This window comes from Antedon mediterranea, chromosome 11 (assembly GCF_964355755.1).
Source record: "Antedon mediterranea chromosome 11, ecAntMedi1.1, whole genome shotgun sequence".
Taxonomy (NCBI): Eukaryota; Metazoa; Echinodermata; class Crinoidea; order Comatulida; family Antedonidae; genus Antedon; species Antedon mediterranea.
Window position 1 is genome coordinate 18,986,155 of NC_092680.1, and position 27,438 is coordinate 19,013,592.

Here is a 27,438-nt window from a genome sequence, read left to right on the forward strand (position 1 = left end):
ATTCAACATTCAACTCATCCAGTCAACATGTACATCTCATAACAAGACAATTGATGCATTCAACATGCAACTCATACTGTCAAGATGTACACCCTATGACAAGACAATTGATGCATTCAACATTCAACTCATCCAGTCAAGATGTACACCCAATAACAAGACAATTGATGTATTCAACATTCAACTCATCCAGTCAAGATGTACACCCCATAACAAGACAACTGATGTATTCAACATGCAACTCATCCAGTCAAGATGTACACCCATAACAAGACAACTGATGTATTCAACATTCAACTCATCCAGTCAAGATGTACATCCCATAACAAGACAACTGATGTATTCAACATTCAACTCGTCCAGTCAAAATGTCCATTCCACAACAAGACAACTGATGTCTTCAAAATTCAACTCATCCAGTCAAGATGTACACCCTATGACCAGACAATTGATGCATTCAACATTCAACTCATCCAGTCAAGATGTACATCCCATAACAAGACAAGTGATGCATTCAACATTCAACTCATCCAGTCAAGATGTACACCCCATAACAAGACAACTGATGCATTTAACATTCAAATCATCCAGTCAAGATATATACCCCATAACAAGACAAGTGATGTATTCAACATTCAACTCATCCAGTCAAGATGTACACCCCATAACAAGACAATTGATGTATTCAACATTCAACTCATCCAGTCAACATGTACATCCCATAACAAGCCAAGTGATGCATTCAACATTCAACTCATCCAGTCAAGATGTACACCCAATAACAAGACAATTGATGTATTCAACATTCAACTCATCCAGTCAACATTTAATAACAAGACAACTGATGTATTCAACATTCAACTCGTCCAGTCATGATGTACACCCCACAAAAAGACAATGGGTGTATTCAACATTAAACTCATCCAGTCAACATGTACATCCCATAACAAGACAATTGATGCATTCAACATTCAACTCATCCAGTCAAGATGTACAACCTATAACAAAACAACTGATGTATTCAACATTCAACTCATCCAGTCAAGATGTACAACCTATAACAAGACAACTGATGTATTCAACATTCAACTCATCCAGTCAACATGTACATCCCATAACAAGACAATTGATGTATTCAACATTCAACTCATCCAGTCAAGATGTACACCCCATAACAAGACAATTGATGTATTCAACATTCAACTCATCCAGTCACGATGTACACCCCATAACAAGACAATTGATGCATTCAACATTCAACTCATTCAGTCAAGATGTACATCCCATAACAAGACAATTGATGTATTCAACATTCAACTCATTCAGTCAAGATGTACATCCCATAACAAGACAATTGATGCATTCAACATTCAACTCATTCAGTCAAGATGTACATCCCATAAGAAGACAATTGATGCATTGAACATTCAACTCATTCAGTCAAGATGTACATCCCATAAGAAGACAATTGATGCATTGAACATTCAACTCATCCAGTCAAGATGTAGACCCCACAACAAGACAACTGATGTATTCAACATTCAACTCATCCAGTCAAGATGTACACCCCATAACAAGACAATTGATGTATTCAACATGCAACTCATCCAGTCAACATGTACACCCCATAACAAGACAATTGATGCATTGAACATTCAACTCATCCAGTCAAGATGTAGACCCCACAACAAGACAACTGATGTATTCAACATTCAACTCATCCAGTCAAGATGTACACCCCATAACAAGACAATTGATGCATTGAACATTCAACTCATCCAGTCAAGATGTAGACCCCACAACAAGACAACTGATGTATTCAACATTCAACTCATCCAGTCAAGATGTACACCCCAGAAAAAGACAATGGGTGTATTCAACATTAAACTCATCCAGTCAAGATGTATATCCCATAACAAGACAAGTGATGTATTCAACTCATCTAGTAAAGATGTACACCCCACAACAAGACAACTGATGTATTCAACATTCAACTCATCCAGTCAAGATGTACACCCCACAAAAAGACAATGGGTGTATTCAACATTAAACTCTTCCAGTAAAGATGTACATCCCATAACAAGACAAGTGATGTATTCAACTCATCTAGTAAAGATGTACACCCCACAACAAGACAACTGATGTATTCAACATTCAACTCATCCAGTCAAGATGTACACCCCACAAAAAGACAATTGATGCATTCAACATTAAACTCTTCCAGTAAAGATGTTCACCCCATAACAAGACCAGTGATGTATTCAACATTCAAATCATCCAGTAGACATATGGTTTCTTTCTGTTTTTGCTGGATAGTTATGGTTTGTTTTGTAAGTATTTATGTTGGGTAAGTATGTTCCATCATTGGTAATAAAGAATATTATTTATATTTATTTATTATTTATATTTTTATTTTTTTTTATTGAATACCCTAAAAATAATCTCCCATTAAATAATTCAACACAATAAATGTGTTCCAACAATTTTCTAAAAATACTAAACTATAATGAAATCCTTGGCTCCCTATTGACATGTTTTTATGATATATTCTCTCTCAGTGAGTGAGCACATGGTTTCTATTCTTGAGAGATGTCAAAGTTGTCTTAGGTACTCATTCATAGGCTGTCCATATAATAGGATGTCCATGATGTATGCGTTAACATTGCCGTTAAGGTAAGTTTGATTAAGGTAAGCACGATGTAATATTTTTCTTCTCCAGTGTTCTTTTTAGATCTTGATGGTTCCTTGTTGGTCCACTTGGATAAATCAAGAGAATGTGACTCGGCATAGATATCATAGACTTATCTACCACATTTAGAGCAGATTTTAGGATTGTAACAGCTGGCTGTAAGTAAATGGTGAACTGTAAATGGTAAACATGTTGATTTTGTTTAGATATGTATTTGCATTAAAAAGTATAAACTAATGATTCATTTTTTCTATGTATTTTAAAAATAAAATATACTAATAATGTTAATGATTTACATGTTTCTTTCCCTTATTAGCATAATATTGATTGTTTTTTATGTATTTTATTAATTAATATGCTAATGATTTACAGGTTTCTTTCCTCTATTAGCATAATATTGATTGTTTTTCTATGTATTTTATTAATTATTATGCTAATGATTTAAATGTTTCTTTCCCTTATTAGCATAATATTGATTGTTTGTCTATGTATTTTATTAATTAAAATGCTAATGATTTACAGGTATCTTTCTCCTAGCATTAATGTTGATTGTTTTATTAATTATTAATATTTTCTTTCATTAGCATAATATTTGATTGTTTTTCATTATATCTTGGTATTAAATCAGGTTATTTTTTGGTAAATGCATTTCATATAATGTGTAAGGTAACATTATATCTTGGTATTAAATCAGGTTATTTTTTGGCAAATGCATTTCATATAATGTGTAAGGTAACATTATATCTTGGTATTAAATCAGGTTATTTTTTGGTAAATGCATTTTATATAATGTGTAAGGTAACATTATATCTTGGTATTAAATCAGGTTATTTTTTGGTAAATGCATTTTATATAATGTGTAAGGTAACATTATATCTTGGTATTAAATCAGGTTATTTTTTGGTAAATGCATTTTATATAATGTGTAAGGTAACATTATATCTTGGTACTAAATCAGGTTATTTTTGGTAAATGCATTTCATATAATGTGTAAGGTAACATTATATCTTGGTATTAAATCCGGTTATTTTTTGGTAAATACATTTCATATAATGTGTAAGGTAACATTATATCTTGGCATAAAAGGTTATTTTTTGGTAAATGCATTTTATATAATGTGTAAGGTAACATTATATATTGGTATTAAATCCGGTTATTTTTTGATAAATGCATTTTATATAATGTGTAAGGTAACATTATATCTTGGTATTAAATCAGGTTATTTTTTGGTAAATGCATTTCATATAATGTGTAAGGTAACATTATATCTTGGTATTAAATCAGGTTATTTTTTGGTAAATGTATTTAATATAATGTGTAAGGTAACATTATATCTTGGTATTAAATCCGGTTATTTTTTGGTAAATGCATTTTATATAATGTGTAAGGTAACATTATATATTGGTATTAAATCAGGTTATTTTTTGATAAATGAATTTTATATAATGTGTAAGTTAACATTATATCTTGGTATTAAATCAGGTTATTTTTTGGTAAATGCATTTCATATAATGTGTAAGGTAACATTATATCTTGGTATTAAATCAGGTTATTTTTTGGTAAATGCATTTCATATAATGTGTAAGGTAACATTATATCTTGGTACTAAATCAGGTTATTTTTTGGTAAATGCATTTCATATAATGTGTAAGGTAACATTATATCTTGGTACTAAATCAGGTTATTTTTTGAAAAATGCATTTTATATAATGTGTAAGGTAACATTATATATTGGTATTAAATCAGGGTATTTTTTGGTAAATGTATTTCATATAATGTGTAAGGTAACATTATATATATCTTGGTACTAAATCAGGTTATTTTTGGTAAATGCATTTCATATAATGTGTAAGGTAACATTATATCTTGGTATTAAATTAGGTTATTTTTTGATAAATGCATTTCATATAATGTGTAAGGTAACATTATATCTTGGTATTAAATCAGGTTATTTTTGGTAAATGCATTTCATATAATGTGTAAGGTAACATTATATCTTGGTACTAAATCAGGTTATTTTTGGTAAATGCATTTCATATAATGTGTAAGGTAACATTATATATTGGTATTAAATCAGGTTATTTTTTGGTAAATGCATTTGATATACTGTGTAAGCTAACATTATATCTTGGTACTAAATCAGGTTATTTTTTGGTAAATGCATTTCATATAATGTGTAAGGTAACATTATATCTTGGTATTAAATCAGGTTATTTTTTGGTAAATGCATTTCATATAATGTGTAAGGTAACATTATATCTTAATACTAAATCAGGTTATTTTTGGTAAATGCATTTCATATAATGTGTAAGGTAACATTATATATTGGTATTAAATCAGGTTATTTTTTGGTAAATTCATTTAATATAATGTGTAAGGTAACATTATATCTTGGTATTAAATCAGGTTATTTTTGGTAAATGCATTTCATATGTGTAAGGTAACATTATATATTGGTATTAAATTAGGTTATTTTTGGTAAATGCATTTTATATAATGTGTAAGGTAACATTATATTGGTACTAAATCAGGTTATTTTTGGTAAATGCATTTTATATAATGTGTAAGGTAACATTATATCTTGGTACTAAATCAGGTTATTTTTGGTAAATGCATTTTATATAATGTGTAAGGTAACATTATATATTGGTATTAAATCAGGTTATTTTTTTTGGTAAATGCATTTAATATAATGTGTAAGGTAACATTATATCTTGGTATTAAATCAGGTTATTTTTGGTAAATGCATTTTATATAATGTGTAAGGTAACATTATATCTTGGTACTAAATCAGGTTATTTTTGGTAAATGCATTTGATATAATGTGTAAGGTAACATTATATCTTGGTATTAAATCAGGTTATTTTTGGTAAATGCATTTTATATAATGTGTAAGGTAACATTATATCTTGGTATTGAATCAGGTTATTTTTGGTAAATGCATTTCATATAATGTGTAAGGTAACATTATATCTTGGTATTAAATCAGGTTATTTTTGGTAAATGCATTTCATATAATGTGTAAGGTAACATTATATCTTGGTATTAAATCCGGTTATTTTTTGGTAAATACATTTCATATAATGTGTAAGGTAACATTATATCTTGGCATAAAAGGTTATTTTTTGGTAAATGCATTTTATATAATGTGTAAGGTAACATTATTATCTTGGTATCAAAGGTTAATTTTTTGGTAAATGCATTGTAAGGTAAGAATATAGAGGTTCAAGTTTCCATGCATTTTGAATCATGTATCCTAAGCATTTACAGGAGGCTGTCAGCACTTGGACACTGGGTATAGCAGATTATATCTGGACCAGCCTGTCTGGATGAAGACCATCTCAGATACATGTGCAGCACTTGAACATGGGTATAGCAGATTATATCTGGATCAGCCTGCCTGTCTGGATCAGCACTATCCGGATACATGACATATGCAGCACTTGGATACTGGACATTCAGAGTAGAATATTGGGAAAAACAGGATACATTGGAAGATTCAGTTTTTGGAAGGACAATCAAAGTAAGTTTTCTATTAACTTAAAAGCACTAAAATTGTGGTCACTACATCCTAAAAGCATTCATTTAAAAAAATTGATGTTTTTTAATTTTTAATCAATAATTTAGCACCCTTCATTTTCATTACAGTACAGTACTTTCTTTTTGTTATCTTTCCTGATATGAACTAATTGCATTATATTACCTTTTCTATTAAAAATAAAATTCATGTTGGACATACATCAAAATTATTATTTTAGTGCATTCAATATTAAATTATTATTATTATCACATTATTAAAAGTGACTTATATCTCGTGCTACTTAGTAAGATAAGAAATACAGGTACAGCCTACCTAGCCAAGTACCTGCTGCCTAAGTTACTAAAAAACACTATCATAAAAATTCAATTAACATAGCGCCCTCATTTGTCCTTAAGCACAACGTCATAGATCAAAACAATGTCTGACGAAAGGTGAGTAATTTGTTTTTATTGTCATTTTTTTAACAAAATCGTACTTTTAAAAATATTTATTGGAATATTCTGGGTAACAATGTGTGTTTATTTTTCAGTGAAGGTAAAGATGGTGGTAGCTGGTGGGGTGGTTGGCTACAAACTGCTAAAGAACAGGTACGTATTTTGTTGATCCTTTTCTAGGCCTAGGCTAGGCTAGGCCTATATTTTTATAGGCTAGCCTATACTTGGCTAATTAATAGCCTGCTGGCAGGATCTAGGCTAGGCCTAACTAGAAGACCTCTAGGCTAGTAGGGCTAGGCTAGTAGGGCTAGCCTAGTACTTGGCTAGGCCTAGGCCCATACACACACGATGAAAGTAGAGTCAGTTAGGACAATTGACTACATTATTATGCAGTTGTCAATTGTATGGAGAGGAAGTCATTTACAAATAATTACGGTCTGATGCAGGGGTGCGTAAAAAAACCTAGATGGTACATCACATCAATAAACAATGGTGTGTCAATGTCCATCAATTTACCACCCACCATAAACAACATAGTCATAATGCGTCAAAATGGGTGCATCATTGTCACCTATTTAAGGCAAGTCACATTTATAATGTGTGATGCACATCAGACAAATGACGCACCTCTCCCGGGGGTCATGTAGTGTGTCATACAATTGACAAGTGCATTATTAAATAAATTGAATTTAATATATTTTTTTAAAAGGCAATTAAGCTAGGTCTATATAATGTAAAATAAAATAATCCAATAATATTATACAATAAATAATTTATATATATAAATTATAATAGAGACCTAAACTGTTTTTTTTTCTTTATATATTAATTTAGTCATCATCAGCATGGGACATGATGAAAAAAGATCTTGTTGAATTTGGCGTAACTGTTAAACGAGATACTCAAGCAACCGTAGCTAGCGGAGCTGCTAACATCAAAGACCAGATTAAGGTAAAACAATACATGTTTCTTGTTTAAGCGGTTAAGACAGTGGAACCGTAATTACGTAGCCATAACATCGGCAAGGGTTCGAGGCTCACTCGCTCCATGGTTCTGGTGGTAGAACGAGTCTTCTCGGATAAGGACTATAAACCGTAGGTCCAGTGTACACATAGCTCATGCGCACTTTAAAGAACCTAGTACATCTTTCGAGACGAGTAGGGGGTTACCCCGGTGTACTAATCCACACAGACACTGTCACACACAGCCACTGTGCAAATTACTCACTCGCACCATATCCCACCAAAAGTGCTATAGTCTTCAAGTCTGAAGTTTGCACTAAATTGGAAGAAGAAGTTAATAATATGTTTTACCATCCAAGTCATTTGATGATAATCTTAATAATCTCATCTATTTTTCTAAAATTAGACGGATGACGCATCTTCAAGCGGAAGTAGAGTGACAGAGGGATTTTCCCGGTTGTTATCAGGAATATCAGAAACTCTATCCCCAAGGGATTATGGGCTTGAAGAGGATGACAAACAAAGTGTTCTAATAACAAAAGATGGCGCTCACATATTTGATAGAAAAAAGGTAAATTTGATAGGGCAAGTGTTGGTAGGGCACATGTTTATACACCACATTATTATTCTTTTTAGACACATTGCCAAGGACTGTTAATTTGGTTTCACTGTCCTGATATTAGTGACAATCCAATAATACACACAAGATGCTCTACATAAACAAAGTTGGAATGGAGTTGTGTTGTCATGAGAAAAACAACTGGGAGGAGTTGAACGCAGGGTCGCCTAGCATCCTAACCAACAAACTACAGCTCACATCATGGCGAATGTGTGGAAAACATTACCCAGTTATATTTCATTGTAAAATATTTGTTTTGCTTTTCAGGCTAAGTTACATGCAATTCAGACAGAGCCTGGAACTTACTGCAATGAGCCTGATGGTCCACTGGATCATTATGAGAAGTGGTGCCAAGCCTTTAGCCTAGAAGATAACAAAGGAGAAATATCAGAATTACTTGTAGTCAACACCAACGTACGATCCTTATACACCAAAATGGTAAGTTTTAATATGAGCCTATTTTTCAAATTTACAAACATTACTAATTAACTTAGTTTTTGTAAGGTATTACTGTTTCTGGTTTATTATTCTTGTATTATTTGTCTTATTATTGAAACATAATTTAAGATAAATTTAAAATGTGAAAATAGAATTTAATCTTTCACCTCATAAAATTATGTGTACCATCGCACTTATAATAAACATTCATAATTTGTATAATATATTTCATTTCTTCCATAGAAATTTTAGTAAATTTATGAAATATAATATTTTTAAGGTACCTGCAGTTGTGTCTCATGATGATTTCTGGAACCGTTACTTCTATAAAATTTATCAACTCGACCAAGATGAGGCAAGGAAGGCGGCGCTAATGGAAAGGGCTGACATGACATCATCAACGAAAGAAGATGATGATCTTGGATGGGGTGACGAAGAAGGCGAGTTTTGTTGCAAAATTCAGTGGCGTAACGGTTATGAATGCTCACTGTCTAAACCCAGGGACCCTGGAGCTTATGAGGCCCCTGAGCAGTGCCTAAAGGGAAAAAGAGGACTTAAAATATGCCAGAGGCATCCAGCGTTGGAGAGCCACTTAGGGTTCCTAAACCAGAGGCCTGATATCTCTACATTACGCCATTGGGTAAATTTTGGCAATAAAAAATACATAATTCCTTTTTAATTCATTGTGTTTCATATGATTTTTAGATGATTCATGGGATACAGTGCCCGATGCAAAAACTTGCAAGGAACAAACGGACAAACAGAGAGATGATGATAATGCTGAAACATCGGTAACATCTTCAGGAGCAACAAAACCTGAAGAACCAGTTGTGATCGCATTTATGGAAAGATTAACAGTTGAAGATGATGAACAAAAGGGAGATGAAAATGAGCCAGAACAGCCATCTGGACGATTGACACCAGAGGAATATATATTAAGTACTGAATGCGATGGTAAATTGTGTATATCAAATGAAGAGAGTATTGTAGGCAATGAAAAAACATTGGATTGTACCGCAAACAATGAACCACATAGAGAAATAAAACAAACAATAGACAATAAACTGGACAATGAACTGGAAAGTAACGATGTAGAAATTGACAATGGAAAAACCTCACCTGTATCTTCAGATCCAAAAGGTTTGTAATATGGCATTATGGTTATTAAATATTCACGTTATTAAATCTGAAGGCTCCGTGCAAATAATTCAACAATCATGAATCGCCACTCAACTATACAGATATCGAGTACTTTTTTACACAGGCAAACAAAATTAACCAAGGTTTTAAGGCGTTAAAACTAAACCACGTTTAATGAACTGTTGGATGTATCTATACTGTATATCCTTTACACATAGAAACACCTGTTTAAAGGGACAACACTTTATTGGCCCTTAATAGGTGTATCCATGTACTAACATATAATATATCCGTTTTTAAAACATGTACGCTAGAAAGTTTAGAACTATTAAAGTGGAAAGTCATTTTATTTAAAGTCTAATGATCTCTTTCCTCAGATTCAAGTAGCCTGGGTGACGATTGGGATGATTTTGATGACATAGAAGTTACGGAGGAGGATGTAAAAGCTGCCGCAAGCATGACAGCAGATGATGATTTAGATGACTGGGAAAACTGGGAATAAAACTTTAAAAAACATTTCTTATTCATTGTTAAAGCATGTATCTACCCACCTTTTCTTAGACCTCAAATATTCTAGTTCTAGCTAAACTACTGGATTAATAATATACTAATATCAGAGGTTTAATATATAGCGGAAGTAAAGCATTATTTATTATTTTCAATTGTAAAAAGTTAAAAGAATATTTTAGTTGTATCTTTGATGATATATACATAAAAGACTTGTCATTGGTAGTTTTCTTGACCAAGGTTTTGAACCCTATGATGTCCACTTCGAGTTGCTATTTCCCAAAAAAAAAAAAAATCTCTCTTAAATATTTCTTTAAAAATCGGGTCTGTGTACGGAGATTACTTATTACATGTATAATTAAATTAATACATTTTGGATATATTGATTGAGCACTTTAATTATGGCACTAACAATTTCATATTGCATTCAAATAAAGTTTATTTGCTTCTTTTCTCAAAGTTGCATTAAGTCACCAACTGCCACGGCGGTAGTCTGTCTCATCTGTCCATGTTATGGCTGAGCTACCTTACATAGGATACTCCTATTAAGGGGACACTTTACGAATAACAATATATTGTGTAACACTACGGGCAACTTTTATTCAGAGGATACTACTACTTTGTTGAGTCCTAAAGGATCCTGCTGTAATCCTTGTAATGTAAATGGCTTAAAACCAGCAAAAGAGCAAACAAATTTGATTGTGTTGTCATTACTACTTGAATCAATGCACAGTATTATAGGTTTATAGGTAATGGCCACACTACTAGTAAATTATTATACTTATTTATAAATAAAACAAAATATCAACATTATTTTAGTATTATAAAAGCCATAGTATTTTTACAGTTCCAAAAAGTAACAATTTTGTTATATTATAATATTATATACATTTTTATGAGGTTTTTAATGAAAATTCTTCATTGCATGAACCAATTATGTTAATGTGATATTTTTTGTAATGAAAACATTTATATTTCACTATAACATTAGTTTGTCTTGTTTGTATGGGCCATTACACAATTAAAACGTTGCAAAATAGATTATTTAACTCCACAATATTTTTCAATTGTTCTTCCTATGTTTACTTTGATGCATGTATGGTTAAATGTTAAAAATAAATGCATTGTAAATAGTATATCAAATTACAATATAATACAAATATCATTAATAAAGATTGCAAACTGTTTATTTCTTTTTCATTTTACCAACATATCACCACTGTGATATGTTATTTCAGTAAGTATGTCGACTCCAATGACAATTGAGAGCTTTTGATTTGCAACAACCCGACTACTTTGTAATGTAAATGGATTAAAACCAGCAAAAGAGCAAACAAATTTGATTGTGTAGTCATTATGTAATAATGATTGCGTACGTATTTGAGTCATGTTATTAGACATGTGTATTGTGTCCTCAATCAAACAAAGATTTCATGGTCCAGACAACGTCGCAAATCGAAAGCTCCCTCATAACTTATCCTACAGTATTTTTCATCTTTATTTGTCTATTTGTAAACAATTTCAACCTACATTACTGCCAAATAATAATAATCTGAGAGGAAATGACCTACATTGTTTGTTGTTTTTTCCTTTATGAGCGCCACCAATAGGCGTATGGCACTCCAAATTGTATTGCCATGTATTCATAGGCAGTGAAGGGGTGTGCAGAACTATTTTTTTTCTCTTAAATTTTAGTGGAAAAATATATGAATACTGTAGTTTAATTACACAGCTCCTGCTTCCATCTTATCTAAATCGTCCATTGAGATACCAGTCTCATCATTAAAGTCATCACCATCTCCGATAGGCTGGTTGTCTTTTGAGGCTTGAACTGGATTACTGATCTGTGACGATGGTGAACGATATGCTAAAGAAAATAGAATAAATTATGTGTAAATAATGAAGGAACATGGGTTAAAATTAGCAAGCACTAGGATTCATTTCATGAATGGTTAGGTGTGGCAGGTTCAAGATCACACCTTACCACACAATGATTTCTGAGGTCTGAAGATTTTTAATTGTTCAGAAATTAAGAATGGGGAGAAGCCACATTAATTCATCATTAATATTCTTAAGTCTACATTTTGAGTTATTAACTGTATTTCATCAACACTTTTTGTTTGTGTACCATTTTTTTTCTTATAATGTAGTGATGCATATTTTATGTTTTTGTATTCATAAGCCAAGTTCTATGATAAAACAAATAAAAATCCTTAATACGAATTATTGATAAGGATGAATGTCATGGGCCAACTGAAGGACTCTTGACACAAATACAGTACACTCAATAATTTACAAATTAACTAAATAAAATAAATTAATTGAAATCATAATTAAACAAATAATAGTAATAATAAATAAAATAAATAAATATAACACCATAAATGAGTAGTGTAGCTACAATGAAAAGAAACATAATAATGAATATTCATTCATGGCCTCCAAAAACAATTTCAATCTATTCAAAATCACTGAAGCATGGAATGTTCAAAAAGCATACAGATTATATTGTGTTATGAATCACCACCAACCGTTAAATACCAAGTGGCTAGTAAGTGGGCCTACGCACTGTACCAGGCTAAACAACTTGAACTGAAAAGAGCATGTACACAAGGATCTAACACAATATTTGGATTTATAGGTTTTTAGGTAAGTTAAAGTATTAATATTAGGCAGTAACAAAGTACTATGAAATCTAATCATGAGAATTTTACAGTTATTATTATGTCATTCTGAGTGACATGTATGTAGGAAGGGAGTACAGTAACTGAGTAAGTACCACATTTGTTAGCCTGACCAGACCCATACTAAGTATTCTATATGCTGTCAGTCTACGAATGATCTGCAGTATTGGCATAATTTAAGGTAAAATTAAGCACATTATGTATCAACATGTTAAAGTAAAGGACTGTCATGTCATAAATAAAGGAAATCAATTCAACATATTTGTCCATTGTAAAGGAAGTATTTATACAAAACAAGTAACAATATAACTGATGACCAACCGAGTGGGTTCCCCTCCATTTCCATACAAAATATGGCAGAAAGTATAGGGTGGGATAACACCATAGAGTACTACTGTATACTTAAGTCATATAGTATATACAGTGCACATAAAATGATAAGCTTTACTAATGTACAAACAGACCTTGTTGTAGTATGATAAAGAAATGCAGTGGGACACCCCTAATCAGGGGACAACACCCCTATTAAGGGAGTTTCCCATGAAATGAACAAGGGGAAATATAATATGTTTGAACACTACACATTCAACAACCCCTATTTAAATAGATCATCCTTATTAAGGTACACCCCCCGGGTCCTGAAGGTGTTCCCTTAATAGGGGTGGTTCTACTATTAGTATTAGGTAAATAAAAAACTAATTTTTTTATGGTAAACACATCAAAGTACCAGTATGTATTTGAGAACAACAATAGACCCTTTAAGAAAGATGCTTGCTGATTACACCCAACTCTTAAAGCCTAAATTATGGTGATTATTATTCAATCAGTTATTGTATTAATCAATAAATGATTTTGAGTTTAGGAAAGTTTGTAGAAAATAATAATAATAATATTAATGGTTTCCTTATAATACATAATTAATAAGGAAAAATAAATTTTTCATAATAAATTAATTTAAGAAATATCATTCTTGATGTGGTATTGGCAGGTAAAATAAAAATGTCGGTTAATTTTACAATGGTATTTATACCAAATACAGTAATTTAGTAGTTAGTAGAATTAAGAACCTATAGATCATAGGAAATCGAAAGACAATTTATGATGAAATAAAGTCACTGTTCCCCTTGGTTACCTTATCATTGACCTAGGTCACAGAAGGAAGTGCATGACTTCCTGTTTCCTTGAGAGGGGAAAATCTAAAAATCAGTTGTGAATGTGATTTATAAATCAATAACATGATTGTTAGATATTATTTCACAAGACAGTTGTAGAATATAAGAACTATAATGTCACATTCTCAACCTTACTGATTTCCTTCTTAGAAACACATGGTGTATCGCTAACCTTACTACCGGTAATTATTTTAGCCTACTACTTACTTTGTCAGTAGAAACTACAGTAGCAGCCTACCTGTATGAAGTAAATGTCAGAGTTTACAGTATTCATCTGTTTCACTTTCAGCTCTCTATAATTAGCATAAATATAAAGTACATCCTACATACTAATAACATGAAGGCATTACTTTAATAAATTATTTTTAAACATCTTACTGTATTTCCTTTGACAAGACACAATGAAGAATTACATTAAAAAACAAAAATAAAGACTTGGTTTTTACGAAATAAGCTTGTAGAGAGGTATCAACCGTTTGAAAACTCCATGCCTTTTTAAAGCGTTTATGCTTTTTATCGTATTTTAACTTTTTACTTCCAAAAATCTACTGTACTTATTAAATTTAAGTTTTTGTGTAATATTGTGTGTGTATTCTATTTTGTTATGTTTGTTTATATTTTATATACGTATATATCTGTTTTTAATTGTACTAATACTTGCCAATCTTTAAAAAGAATTTCTATTATTATTTAATATGATAATGAACAAATAAAGCTATTCGGTATTCAGGCCGGCTATAGATAAAAGTAAATAAAATAAATTCAAAAACAATATTATTTGGATAATGAATTACCAAGTGTACAATCACTAAACTCATCAACTGCACATGGGAGTCATCCACATACAGTATTATGTGAATTTTACAGTAGATTATAATTTACTTTTTTATATTTTTAGATATCTGGAAAGATGGCAGATGACATACTTCATATCCTGGAATGTCCGATGTGTCTTGAAATATTTGACTCAACCCGACATCGACCAAAACTTCTACCATGCCAACACACATTCTGTGTGCCATGCTTGGACATGATAATGAAGAACAACGCCATTGAATGTCCAAACTGTCGTGTACAGGTCCCTCTTCCTGTAGCTGGAAAAGGTGTTGAGGGGTTTCCTAACAACTTGACTATGTTTGCTCTGATTGATTTGCAAGGAAAGAGTGAACAGAGCAGTAATGTGCAACAAGTGCCCGAATCACCATTAACGGCACAACAGTCTGTGAATCTTCAGACAAGACAGACTATTTCTGCGTTGATCAGTCAGTTGAAAGGAAAAGTAAACACATTAAGCCAAACAAATGTTCAAGAGAACAAACTAGAACAAAGTTATCAGTACGCAAAAGGGCAGATTGATTCTTCACTTGAAAAAGTTGTAAATGAGGTACGAGCGCGGAAGAACATTCTTGTATCACAGTTAGAAGCGCAAAGACAGGATGGTAAGCGCCACCTTCAGGTACAAAGACAACAAGCACAGGAATTACTGAAGAGTTTCCAGAATGAGATTCAAGCGGTCATGTCTGCCAATCAGCAGCCTTCAAAGGAAGACTTGGACAATATTGTTGCAAAATGCAAGAATTATCTACAGCAGTTACACAATCTGGAGATGAGGGGTCAAGGGTCATGGTCATGGAGTTACATCGAGGATTCAAAAGAGCAACTTGATCAGGAAATTGCAAACTTTGGACAAATTTACAGCAACAGGAGTGCAACAGTAACATCAAATCAGTCACAGACTAACACAGATGGCAGATTGTCTGGTCAAACAATGCACATACAAACAGAACAGTTGGCTAATCACCTTCAGACTAGTTTAAACACTGAGCAATCAATATCACCTCTGTCTGCAGGAAATCCTTTTAACAGCCCTACAATTGTTGGAATACCTCGCAGGGATTCTGGCAATTCTTTAAGCAGTATTGGTGCTAGTCAATCCTTTGACTCTGGTATTGATTCTAGAAGGCGATCGGAATCTTTCTCAAGTGAACACTTGCAGAGTTCTCCATCATTTAATCAAAGTAATCTTCAGGTTTCAAGACAGATGCCACAGATAAAACCTAATCCTCAAACACAAGCAACTAATCCATTTTCACGACGCACATCAGCTGGTCCAGTTTTGAATCCACCACCTCCAGTTACAAACAGAAGAAGTTCTAGTCCATTACAAAGGCATCAGTCAACTGGAGCAGTTAGTGTTGTTGCAAAAAGTTTGCCAGCTCAGCAAACTTTTGTCAGAAACAATCCTCAAAATGTACAACTTTCACAGGTTAGCTCTACAACAAATGCATCTGCAATTTCGCCATCAGCTGCTCCTAATTACCGACTGAGAGGCAATCCTTGCAAAGTGTTAGGTGAGGGTCCTTCAAGAGGTATCAAATTTTCAAAACCGGTTGCTTTACTTTCCCTTCCAAACACAAATCTTGCTGTTCTTGACGAGAATTATAATTCCATTGCCATTTTGACTGCAGAAGGACAAATATTAAAATCTTATGGCACAATGGGAAATAAACCTGGCCAGTTTTCGGCACCAAAGTCATTCTTCTTAAATAAACGGAATCAATTTGTAGTTTCAGACTCTGGGAATAATCGGGTGCAAATATGGGATACAGGACGTGATTTTGTTAATGAATTTGGTTGTGCTGGACATCCATCAATACAACTTAGCAGCCCCATTGGTATTGTAAGTGACCGTCTTGAGAATATTTACATTTGCGATGCTAATAATCAATGTGTAAAGGTATATAAATCAGATGGAACTTTCTTACGCCAGATTGGTCAAGGTGGAGACAGTGATGGTCAGTTTAAAAAACCATCTCACATTGCATTCACTCCTGGTAACCAGTTAATGGTAACAGACTCTCTCAAACATTTAGTGCAGGTATTTACGCCGGATGGTAAATTTCTCTATAAATTTGGCGGTTGGGGTACTGAACCTGGAAAGTTGAACAGTCCTACAGGCATTGCGGTGGATCCGCAAGGATATGTGATTGTTGCAGACACCGGTAACCATCGTATACAAATATTCTATGCATCAGGAACAATGGAGACTTGCTTTGGTACTCATGGTAGCGAGGAGGGTCAATTTGATGAACCCACTGGTATCGGGTTTGTACACAATGGAAGATTTGCAGTATGTGATACAGGAAATAAAAGAATTCAGATTATTTAGAATTATATGCATAAAAATCAGAAATAAGTCAACACTTAAAATATTGAAAGTGACTGCTACTGTACAAAAACTGATAACCATTATGCACCAAAAACCCTGAAGGCATTTTATGAACCAACAACTGGTATCGGTAACGGGTCCCAATATTTCCGCATGTACAATGAACTGACAGTTTAAAATCGAGAGGTCCCCATTTACCAACCTTGGCCACTAAATATATCTTTCCCATTGAATGGAATGACAATACCATGTGTTACAAAATCGACCAATGGAATTGCAAAGATATACTTTTAAGTATGTATTTAAAGTGTGTTATAATATTATTTTATGACAAATGTGTTTATAATTTGTTTTGACACATGAGGAGAATATCAATTTCTTGCCATGTTTACTTTCATTTTCTTTGAATTTCATGTTAATGTGTTTATATCAGTTCAGGATGGTTTTAGCAACTAGATGTACCAAAGTCATAATAGTTTAAAAAAAACACTACTATTGAATATACAGTAAACTGTTATTATTATAATATAAAATGTTTGGTATGTCAAACAATTTATTTTTGTTGTAAATGAGTGCTTATTTTTTTAGAAATAAAAAACATCAGTTAATAGCAACTATATAATACAGTAATAAGCAATAACAAGAGGTTGAGCTATTTTTATTCATTTATATATTTCTGTTGTGTTATTACTTGATTTTATTTCTTATAGAATAGTATGGACATATGTGTGAATGAAAGTTACTCTTGCGCAATTTTTATTTGTTTGGACTCAATGTCAACAATTTTAATTTTCATTTGTTTGGACTTCATCTCAACAATTTTCATTATAGTAGTGAGACACAAAACTGTGAACTCATATTATTGTCACAAATAAAAATCCGCTCCAGTTTTATTAGATATGCTTGACCTTTTGGCAAAATCAATTCACGCTATTATACTGTAAATAACAATGGATTGGATGGGCTAGAGAAATGGCTAAGTAGCTACCAGAGTATAATGAACATTATTTGTGGTATATTTTGTGATAGCATGTTTCTATTTCAATTTAAATGTCATTGTGTGGCTGGTAGTAGGGTAGTACTAGTATTAGTACCAGAATGTTTTACAAATTGAATGCAAGAATAATTAATTTTTGGTACATGGACACATCAAACTGGTCACAATGGTCTCATGGCAAATGTAATTTGAATTGTGTGTGTCAACTGGTAACATGTCTATTAAATAGGAAAACATAAAAACAAATAACAAATTCCTAAGTTAAATATGTGCTGTACCTTTCAATCAACAATCAGTATCTATGTAATGTATTATATTTATGATGGAAAAAGATTAGCTGGTATAAAGTTTATTCTGAAGACCATTTCAGCAATTGTAATCGCTCAACAATGGTAGCATTGCCCTCCCCCACTCCCCTCCCCTCCCCAAGAAGCATCTTGTAGCATACTCTGGATTGGGTGTCCTTAAACATCTTAAGCTCTGCCTACACTATCAAACATTATGTGACAAAAAAATGTGATATGGACTTGATGATGTCATATCACTACCATATTTAAGCATATCACTACCATATTTAGGCATTTTTTGTCATCAAACTAGTTTGATAGAGTATACATACCTTAATAATAAGTAAATAACATGTTTTTATCCTAAAAGGGCACCAGCCAGCTTTATTCAATATTGGATGACGGGACATACATTACATTGTAAACACTTTTCATCTATTCTGTTGCTATAGATATAAAGCATAACAAAATTCTACTCATATTAAAATGATAATTATTTATTTATTTATTTAATTTATTTTCGGTATATAAAATATATTACAAATGCCTAAAAATTTGTTCAAATTGCTATAAAAATAGAAACATCTTATTAAAATTAGATATCGTACCATAAAATTAAAAACATAGATGAATAAAAAACCTTAAAACATTCACTTAATACATATCTAAAAAAGAGCTAGTGGTGCCTATTTTAATGAGAACTACACTGCTGATGAATATCGAGTATTACGTAAATATGTCACAAAAATAAAACCATGTCATTGTCTACCAATGTGTAAAGAGTTTAACTACTAACATAACACAATTTAAGGAAGAAGAACTGTTAGTTTTTTTTCATACGCATGCAACAGCAAGCACACGCCAATTACAGGATGGTTAAACTATTTTATAATTTATCGTGCTTATAAACTAAGTCTCATTTGAGCCTGTAGGGAGTGGAGTTGAAGGCAAGCATGTTAACCACCAATTACAGCTCCACTATACTACTATTGATTGAAAAATGAGTACCGTATATGGAATAAAAAGTGAATGAAAATTAGAGTGAGTTTATTAGACACTATAGTGTTAGTACACACTGTAAACTCTATAAACATATACTAAGTTAAAGAGAAAAATAAATAGGTCTTCATTTTCTTTCTATTAAGTATTATATTTAAATCTATTTTTGTAAAATGGGTTGCTATCATATTTCTAAGTTTTGTTTTGCTTTCATTTCAATTGACAATCTATGTTTCGCCTGTTGTCGTTATCACATGCAATATATCAAATAATATTACTTATTTATTAGTGAAGATCTTTTTCACTTTATATTGAATAAAATAGGATATGCTTAGATTTGCCTAGAGTTGTCAGTAATTGTTTGATAGAATACAGTAAACCTTCAGTCCTATACCCCCTTAGTGTATAAAAAAATGTGAAATATTTATAAAGTGGAAGAATTAACAATGTGCTTGCAGTTTGTACACAGAGAAATTAGATATTAATTCTTATATCAGACTGTATGAAACAAGCAAAGAAAACAGGATTTGGTTTTAAACTTTAATTTGTTTTTTTTTTCATTTTGTAAAAACAAATATCAGTAGGAAACACACAGGGTAAAAATCTCTATGTAAAACGAGATCTTAAATTGTTCCTCTCGTAGATCATTTAGCTAAAGGCTGCAGTAATGATTTGTTAGGCCTAGATATGTACTAAAATGAATGGAAAATGCACAGAAACCAACATACTATTATTTATTAGATTAGAAAAGATGAAATCATTTTATGTGTATGTAAAATTCAGGGAACGTAAAATCAGGGTACATCCAATGTAGGTCCTACTTATGGCAAATCCAACTATTATGTCAGATTGTTTTTTTTTCTTACCTCCGTTTGTTGGTTTTACTCCTGTTAAAACTTTTCTACTTTCTTCAAAATAATGATTTGGATGCTGGATAGATGTTGTTCCTTCAGGTAGCTATGTATAAAAACAATACAACAAAGACTACATTATTGCATACATTATATTCCAATATCCTAATGCACTTGTCAATTGTATGACCCACTATACAACCCCCGGGAGAGGTGCGTCATTTGTCCGATGTGCGTCATACATTATTAATACCATGACACACTCGTGCATCAAAAATGTGACTTACCTTTAGGTGAACATGATGCACCCATTTTGACGGACTGTGACCATGTTGTTTATGATATGTTTAGTGGTAAAGTGACAGACATTGACACACAATCGTTCATTGATGTGACGTACCTTCTAGGTTTTTTGACGCACCCCTGCGTCAGTAATTATTTGTAGATGACACACCTCTCCCGGGGGTCATATAATTGACAAGTACCTAACTATATAGTTTTTCTATTTCTAATATACTATTGGTACAAAAGCATTAAGTTATAATCTACTATAAGGGCGAGAGTATGTATGGTTGTTCATTTAGCACATTTTTGCTATTGCAGTGCATCCATACACATGGGGTATCAATCATATATTATGTACCTTTATGAAATTATCAAGTGCTGAGTATAGGAAATTCCTGTATGGGAAATTCCAGTGTTATTATAGACAAGAAACAGATATACAATCAATAACTCTAACCTGATGGGTGACGTCAAAATATCTGGAGCATGCCAGCTGGCAATGGCCACCATTCATATACGTCATGATCTGGAATAAACATAGAAATCAATGCACTTATTCATATATAAGGGAGGAGCGGTCAGTGCGAGTGTAGGAATGAGGTGTTGAAACAGAAATTAAGCATTGAATAAGGAAAAATATTGTTTCATTCCCAATCATTACATTGTATGTATTCTTTAATTCATAATATTTTTGATTTGAAAAGCTACCATGATCATAGCGCCTCTATGTTATGACTATTTAAGAGAAAAAATAGAGTTGCTTCAACACCAATGCCACATTGATTTACAATCATTCAGGAAATCATCTTAAAGCAGCTACTGTATAAGAAATTGATGACTAAAAAAACTAAAATGGTTAAAGGTTTCCTCCATTAAGAAATGGTTCCAGAACTTCAAATGCTTTATTAGTAGGAAACGATGCCAATGTAGGCTAAATAATCTTTTTCTCAAAGATGGCAAATATAAACACTTCTCTGGGTCCAATTGTTGCACTCTACTGTACATCCATAATAAATAATGTTATATTGTGTAATGCTAGGTACAGTAGCCACACTCTGTGGTTAACCTGGTCATGAAATACGTAAATGAACATAAAGAATAAAGAAAGATTGTTATTCTAAATACTTACAGAATCAATACTGGTTTGTGAGACACCATAAGATGACATTTGCTGTTTCAGGATTGTGGCATCAGAATGTCGAAAAGGACAGCCTAAACAAATTTAAATATCTAATGGGTTACGATGGAGTTAGTTTTATAAATTTCAGTTGTTTGTTGGATATACAGTGTTTACCATGGGCTGTGAAAAGCATAATTCATAAATATATAAGTGTAAAGTATCGACCAATCGGTTAAGAAATTTGAATAGCAAAAGATTACAAACATTCACCTATGGTAGATTATATCCACTTTAATTAAAAAAATACATACATTACAGAAAGTATAAGCAATCTGGTATAGTGTACAAAAAAAAACTACTAAGTAATGTGAAGTAAGTTGCCTTTCTTACCATGATGGTCACCAGCTCCAGGAGCATTTGACGTAATAATCTTCATACAACTGTACGGTGTGTAGTCAACACGCTTACCCTCTTTGCCATAGTTGTGCCGAATGTTGTATGCATATTGTTTGTCAAACTAAATAAAAAGAAAAACTTAGTTTATAAGTATCGCTGTGAAACATTTAGAAATGATAAAGAACATGAACAGGAATGTAGAATGCACTTATCTACATCCAACAACATAAGTTAGCAGGCAATTATGGTAAATTTATTGTTTCAGTGTTGTAATGAATGTATTTTTAACAACAATCTCTGATCATTCAGGGATTTTGTGTTTCCACCAAGCATTGTAAGAAGGGTGGTAGGAAAGTAAACTAATGGCTATAATAGTATAATAGTGGTGAATTTTAACTATTGTTATATATTTTTTATTTGTAATGTTTTTATGTCGCTTGTATTGTTTGCCCCTCAAAATCAGCTTCCGCTGGCTGGGTCACCCTCTTGAAATATTGTTGAATAAATAAAAAACAACCTATTACAACCTTGGTGACAGCTAGGGTGGAACTGGTAGGTTCTCCCAAAACAAATTGTCAATTTAGATAATTTTTTATTATTAAAATTACTGATTGCTGGGTCTGTAAATAATTTTTTTTTTACTGCGGACCTGTATCTAATCTAATGGGGTTAAGTATATTCTGATAAGAGCCTCATCAAAGAAAAAGCTGTTTTTTTTAAATCACATACCTTATCTACATCCATCGTCTTACTAAATTCTGATCTCCAAAATATGAGTGCTTGTTCCAGAGTGATTCCAATAGCTTTGAGAAAGAGACCATACTGCATACGTCCCCAGTATTTAAGATGATGGTCATGTTTGAGGGCAGAATGTAGGTGCCTCATGCAAAGAGGGAACGACTTGCGTGACAGCTGGAAATCAGAAAAGAAATTTAAGCAAAATTAGTTTGGGAAATAAGTACTTTATCAATCATGGTATAACAAAGGTTAAGTTAAAAATTCATTTTTAACACGTTCACTGCCACGGCGTATTTATACGTCAAAAATTGCGTGTCGCTACTTGCCAAGACGTAATACTACGTCAAAATCGTAGCACTTTTGTATTGTATGTAGAATCGCTGGCAGTGGTGATTGGAACAGGAATTATCGCATGGCAGTTTATGAATGATGTACGTAAACGATAATCTAAAAATAAATGTCATATGTTTGTTTGTGTTTATTCCCTCATGCATTGAATATGGTTGATACGATGGCGCCCTCACACTCAATATAATCATCTCAAACATGTCATAAATTGCGCTAATAGTAAATAAAAATAATAAAGGATGAAATGATTCAGTGTGGTTTACTGTTTTTATCTCTCGATGATAGGGTGGGTCAGAGGATGGGGGTCAGATATTGACCCCATCATGATAGTCTGTGACCAGATGTTACACTTTCAAACTGTAATTTAATATGTAAACGGGACTTGGCACTGGGACAGAAATTACGGAAAATGCCTTGGCAGTCAATGTGTTAAAACAACAAACTACTAAAAAACGTCTATTGTGAAATTATCTCAGGGATGTAGTAGATAGTCTAGTCTACGGGGCATCAAGAATTGACGGGTGATTTTAAATCCAAACAATAGACTTTTAGACAAATAATTATTGAGTTTTTCATTGATATGCATCGAGATTTTGAAATAGAAAAACATTTTAACAAAATAATACCGTTTCAAACTTGTTTACAATTTGGAACTTTGTTCCTCTCGTAGCCACAAAGCTGGAACGTGGGGAACTTAGAACACCTACATTACATTAGCCTAAACAACTTACACCATCTAGCTCTCCTATTGAAACCTTGCCAGCATTTGTCTGCTTTCCTCCATAATCCTGTCCAAGATACTGCTTGCTCAGGTTGTTAAGCAGAGGAAGGAGTCGGTTGTCTTCCTCAAGCTGCGGTACTGCACGTGCCGTCAGAGCTAGTGCGTGGGACAGGTGAGCACGGTATGCACTAATTACGATTGATACAAGGTCATTACTGGGTACATATGCATATCCCTGTAGAAAAAAAAACAAAACTCGTAAATTGATTGCTAATGTTATCAGACAGCGTATAATTCATTTTGCAACATTTATTCCAGTTGAAGTTTTTCTTAATTGTCATAATAAAAAGTTTTAAAAAACTTTATAAATCAACTAGAATATACTTCATTTCAACCAAGTATGATGCATTTAAATTCTATATAATAATTACCTTGTGAACATATATTTTTCTACTTCTCACCAGATCAAGGGCTTCAGTAAAAGGAACCTTTAAAGACAGAACAAGCAATATAATTAAATAATAATAAAACAAAATGAAACTGAACTAAAAATGATTAACAAAAGCTTTAAAGTTATATATACAATAATGGCAGTGATAAATTTAAAATTATCTATAATTCATTTTATTATTAGTCAACTCTTTTGTATTGGGTGAGCCTATTTCACCCTGGCAACCTTTTGTACGGGACAATCCAAATTGTACTTGTGGCTTTAATGTTGAGAATCCGCTTCATTTCTTATGTTACTGCCCTAATTATAATACACAAAGAGATATTCTACTTGTAAGCGCTAACTCAATTATTGAGGATATCTTAGCCAAGGATTTTTCTTTAACATTTAATTTTACATTTTTAAGTGAAATTTTTATTTTTGGTTCCGATCTTCTTTCGAATTGTGAAAAAAATGCTTTATTATTTTATTATGTACAACAATTTCCTGTTAATTCTGGAAGATTTAATTGATGTTTCTGTTAGTTGTTTTAAAATGTTGTATTTGTTAATCTGAGGCGCCTTGAAGCTAAGGTGGTTCCATCTTGTAAGGCGCCTCTGTGTAATATACTGAATAAAAAAAAAAACAAAAAAAAAAAAAACCTTGTACGATACAGTAATGCAAACTATTGGACAAAAATTAGTAAATCAATTCATTAACAAACATGTATATGAGTGACATATAACTATGATTGATCCATATTCAATAATCTTTGATGACCTTACAATAATATTGTCTGGCCTATGAGTAAACATTCATCATCTCAACATAAAATAAAAGAAACCTAATAATAATAACTCACTAATAACACCTGTTGTTAATTAGGACAATGGCTAGAAACTGACCAATTAATATTTAATGTAATAAAAACAAATTATAAAGACCTTATAGAATTCAATTCCTTCAATGCTCATCTCTGTCAAGTTGTAACTTGAGTCAACCAACTGTTTCTTAAGTGCTTCCTTCTCTTTCGCGTCAATCTTAAAAAAAAATAAAATATTATTCAAGGACAGAATCTTAAGTGTAATAATACTGTTTAATAATAGAATAATGAATAATATAATATTTTGTGGCGAGTGGCTTTTTCAATATTTTTATGGATTGTTTGAATCTGGGAGTTTGTTTTATTTTACACTGATGAAAATGTGAAAATGGCAAACACTCTGAAAAGCTTGGTGTTAAAAACGTTTCACCTGAGCAATGTACTTTAGTCCACTCTACCAATACTGTACACTAGGTCTGGTGTTCCTTAAATCCTATTTTCCAAATGTACTTTAGTGATATAAAATAATTTGGGACCTCAAGGACAGTCTGATATTCGGAGTGGTTCCAGTTTTCAGAGAGTCCAGTTGGGAGAGTCCAATGAACAGTAAATAATAGTAAGTTTACATCCACAATTTTCATGCATTTAAAGAATTATATTAAAAAAAAAGAATAATTTAGTGAACTACTTGTTTGCTAACCAAACAAAATAAACTAGTATAATATAAATTTAGCATTTTCTATTAGAAATATAAGACAACATTTCGGAGGGCACAATAGAATTTATTGAGAAAGAAATTGACTCCTTAGAGGCAAAACTAAAATAGGCTTTCTACTTACAGGTTCATAGTGAAGATCATTGTCAATTAAAAACTGTGTTCTAAAAGATGTCCTTTCATCAAGAAATCGAAAACGAAACAACTCAAGTTCCTGAGTTATGAACCATCGACGCAACTCTTCTCTACAAAAAAAACCCATTTTAAATAAGTTTTGCCATTCTGCATATTTGGAATCTTTATAAACCATAATAAAACAATAGGTTATAGATTCATATAGCCTTACGATTTGCAATATGCTAATCGGAGAATAAAATGAGAAATGTGGTCTGATCTTCTTTTCTGAATCTCAGCAGTTGCAGCTCCTCCCATGGACTAAAAAATAGAAAAAACATCAATAATAATAACAATTTAGAAGATAAAATACATAGATTTTTACTTTCTCCTTTGGCTTTATTCTGGCAAATCAATTAGCAACAAGGACACTATTCGATATATTATTACAGTACAATAAGGTGGATTGCAAATAGCTTGATTTAGCAAGGAACGTCATTGCACAATGCATGATGGAAGGGTTTGAGAGCAAATGTCGCAGCGCATACGTACAAACAACAGATCACGTACGTACACGTTGTGACGTTTTCTCCCAAACCCTTCCCACTATGCGTTGCGCACGCTATTTGCGATAAACCTTATGAATGCATCTGAATCTAAAAACACCAAACTTAACTGATATATCTGTCGACCATCTACTAGTACTAGGCTACTATAGTTTTCTAGAGCTAGGCCTAGTGCGTTAATTTTAAAACTTTACCTCAGATTTTGGCAAAAATTTATCTTTATTAAATTCGGTTTCTAAAGCTTTCTGAAACTGTTTGGAACCTTTCTTTTCTTTAAATGACATCGACTCAATCACCTTTAGAACTGAAACAAGAAATGAACCTAGTATGAGTATTAATTATAGTGCTGTTTGCATATTCATTGGCTAGGTGAGTACTGACAGTAGGCCTAGACCTTAGTTAGGCCCAGGGTAATGAAGTATAGACAGGCAGCTTTACTCACCTTTCAGCCGCTGGATAGCAAGGTCTTCAAATTCCTGGAGAGAGATATTATCTGTCGGAGGTTCTTTATAAAATTGGATGGTATGTGCGTATTTTTTTTCTGAAGGATCACCATCTTCAACCTTTATCTTCTTCTGTCGTTTAGTTCTTTTTGCAAAATTCATATTATAAAGTTAAATGATATGGTATTAGACTCTCTCTCTAGTAGGCTAGGCCTCTCTATTATGTAGGACTTGTTTCGCGCGGAATTTT

The 27,438-nt window shown here is 32.4% G+C and overlaps 3 protein-coding genes across 4 annotated transcripts; 2 read left to right on the plus strand and 1 right to left on the minus strand.

Annotated features, from left to right (window-relative positions):
* Nucleotides 1-5,986: 5,986 nt before the first annotated feature.
* On the plus strand, nt 5,987-10,763 carry LOC140062106 (BSD domain-containing protein 1-like). Of its 2 annotated transcripts, none has more exons than XM_072108157.1 (8): nt 5,987-6,212; nt 6,760-6,817; nt 7,499-7,615; nt 8,033-8,197; nt 8,513-8,683; nt 8,964-9,123; nt 9,389-9,823; nt 10,201-10,763. In XM_072108157.1, the coding sequence occupies exons 3-8, from the start codon at nt 7,517-7,519 to the stop codon at nt 10,323-10,325; spliced, it is 1,155 nt and encodes a 384-aa protein (XP_071964258.1). In that variant the 5' UTR covers nt 5,987-6,212; nt 6,760-6,817; nt 7,499-7,516; the 3' UTR covers nt 10,326-10,763. The 2 variants fall into 2 exon arrangements, with proteins under 2 accessions (XP_071964258.1, XP_071964257.1); XM_072108156.1 differs by lacking the exon at nt 5,987-6,212 and adding an exon at nt 6,632-6,661.
* A 931-nt stretch (nt 10,764-11,694) lies between these two features.
* Nucleotides 11,695-27,433, minus strand: LOC140062105 (DNA primase large subunit-like). Its single transcript, XM_072108155.1, has 13 exons — nt 27,188-27,433; nt 26,940-27,049; nt 26,412-26,500; nt 26,190-26,310; nt 25,472-25,567; nt 24,529-24,585; nt 24,108-24,332; nt 23,020-23,202; nt 22,285-22,411; nt 21,904-21,986; nt 21,232-21,300; nt 20,505-20,595; nt 11,695-12,197 (listed from the first exon to the last, which is right to left on the minus strand). The coding sequence occupies exons 1-13, from the start codon at nt 27,348-27,350 to the stop codon at nt 12,055-12,057; spliced, it is 1,557 nt and encodes a 518-aa protein (XP_071964256.1). The 5' UTR covers nt 27,351-27,433; the 3' UTR covers nt 11,695-12,054.
* Nucleotides 12,895-17,853, plus strand: LOC140062368 (uncharacterized). Its single transcript, XM_072108560.1, has 2 exons — nt 12,895-12,979; nt 15,085-17,853. Exon 2 carries the CDS (start codon nt 15,097-15,099, stop codon nt 17,353-17,355), a length of 2,259 nt encoding a protein of 752 aa, XP_071964661.1. The 5' UTR covers nt 12,895-12,979; nt 15,085-15,096; the 3' UTR covers nt 17,356-17,853.
* Nucleotides 27,434-27,438: the final 5 nt, after the last annotated feature.

Excerpts from the sequence above, each read along its gene's own strand:
- LOC140062106 (XM_072108156.1), top strand. Across the intron at positions 6,818-7,498 it reads TACAAACTGCTAAAGAACAG|TCATCATCAGCATGGGACAT; the intron begins GTACGTATTTTG and ends ATATTAATTTAG. Across the intron at positions 8,684-8,963 it reads GATCCTTATACACCAAAATG|GTACCTGCAGTTGTGTCTCA; the intron begins GTAAGTTTTAAT and ends AATATTTTTAAG.
- LOC140062368 (XM_072108560.1), top strand. The coding sequence starts at position 15,097 with ATGGCAGATGACATACTTCATATCCTGGAATGTCCGATGTGTCTTGAA.
- LOC140062105 (XM_072108155.1), bottom strand. The coding sequence starts at position 27,350 with ATGAATTTTGCAAAAAGAACTAAACGACAGAAGAAGATAAAGGTTGAA. Across the intron at positions 25,568-26,189 it reads ATGATCTTCACTATGAACCT|ATTGACGCGAAAGAGAAGGA; the intron begins GTAAGTAGAAAG and ends TTTTTTTTTAAG. Across the intron at positions 22,412-23,019 it reads AGACGATGGATGTAGATAAG|TTTGACAAACAATATGCATA; the intron begins GTATGTGATTTA and ends CTTTTTATTTAG.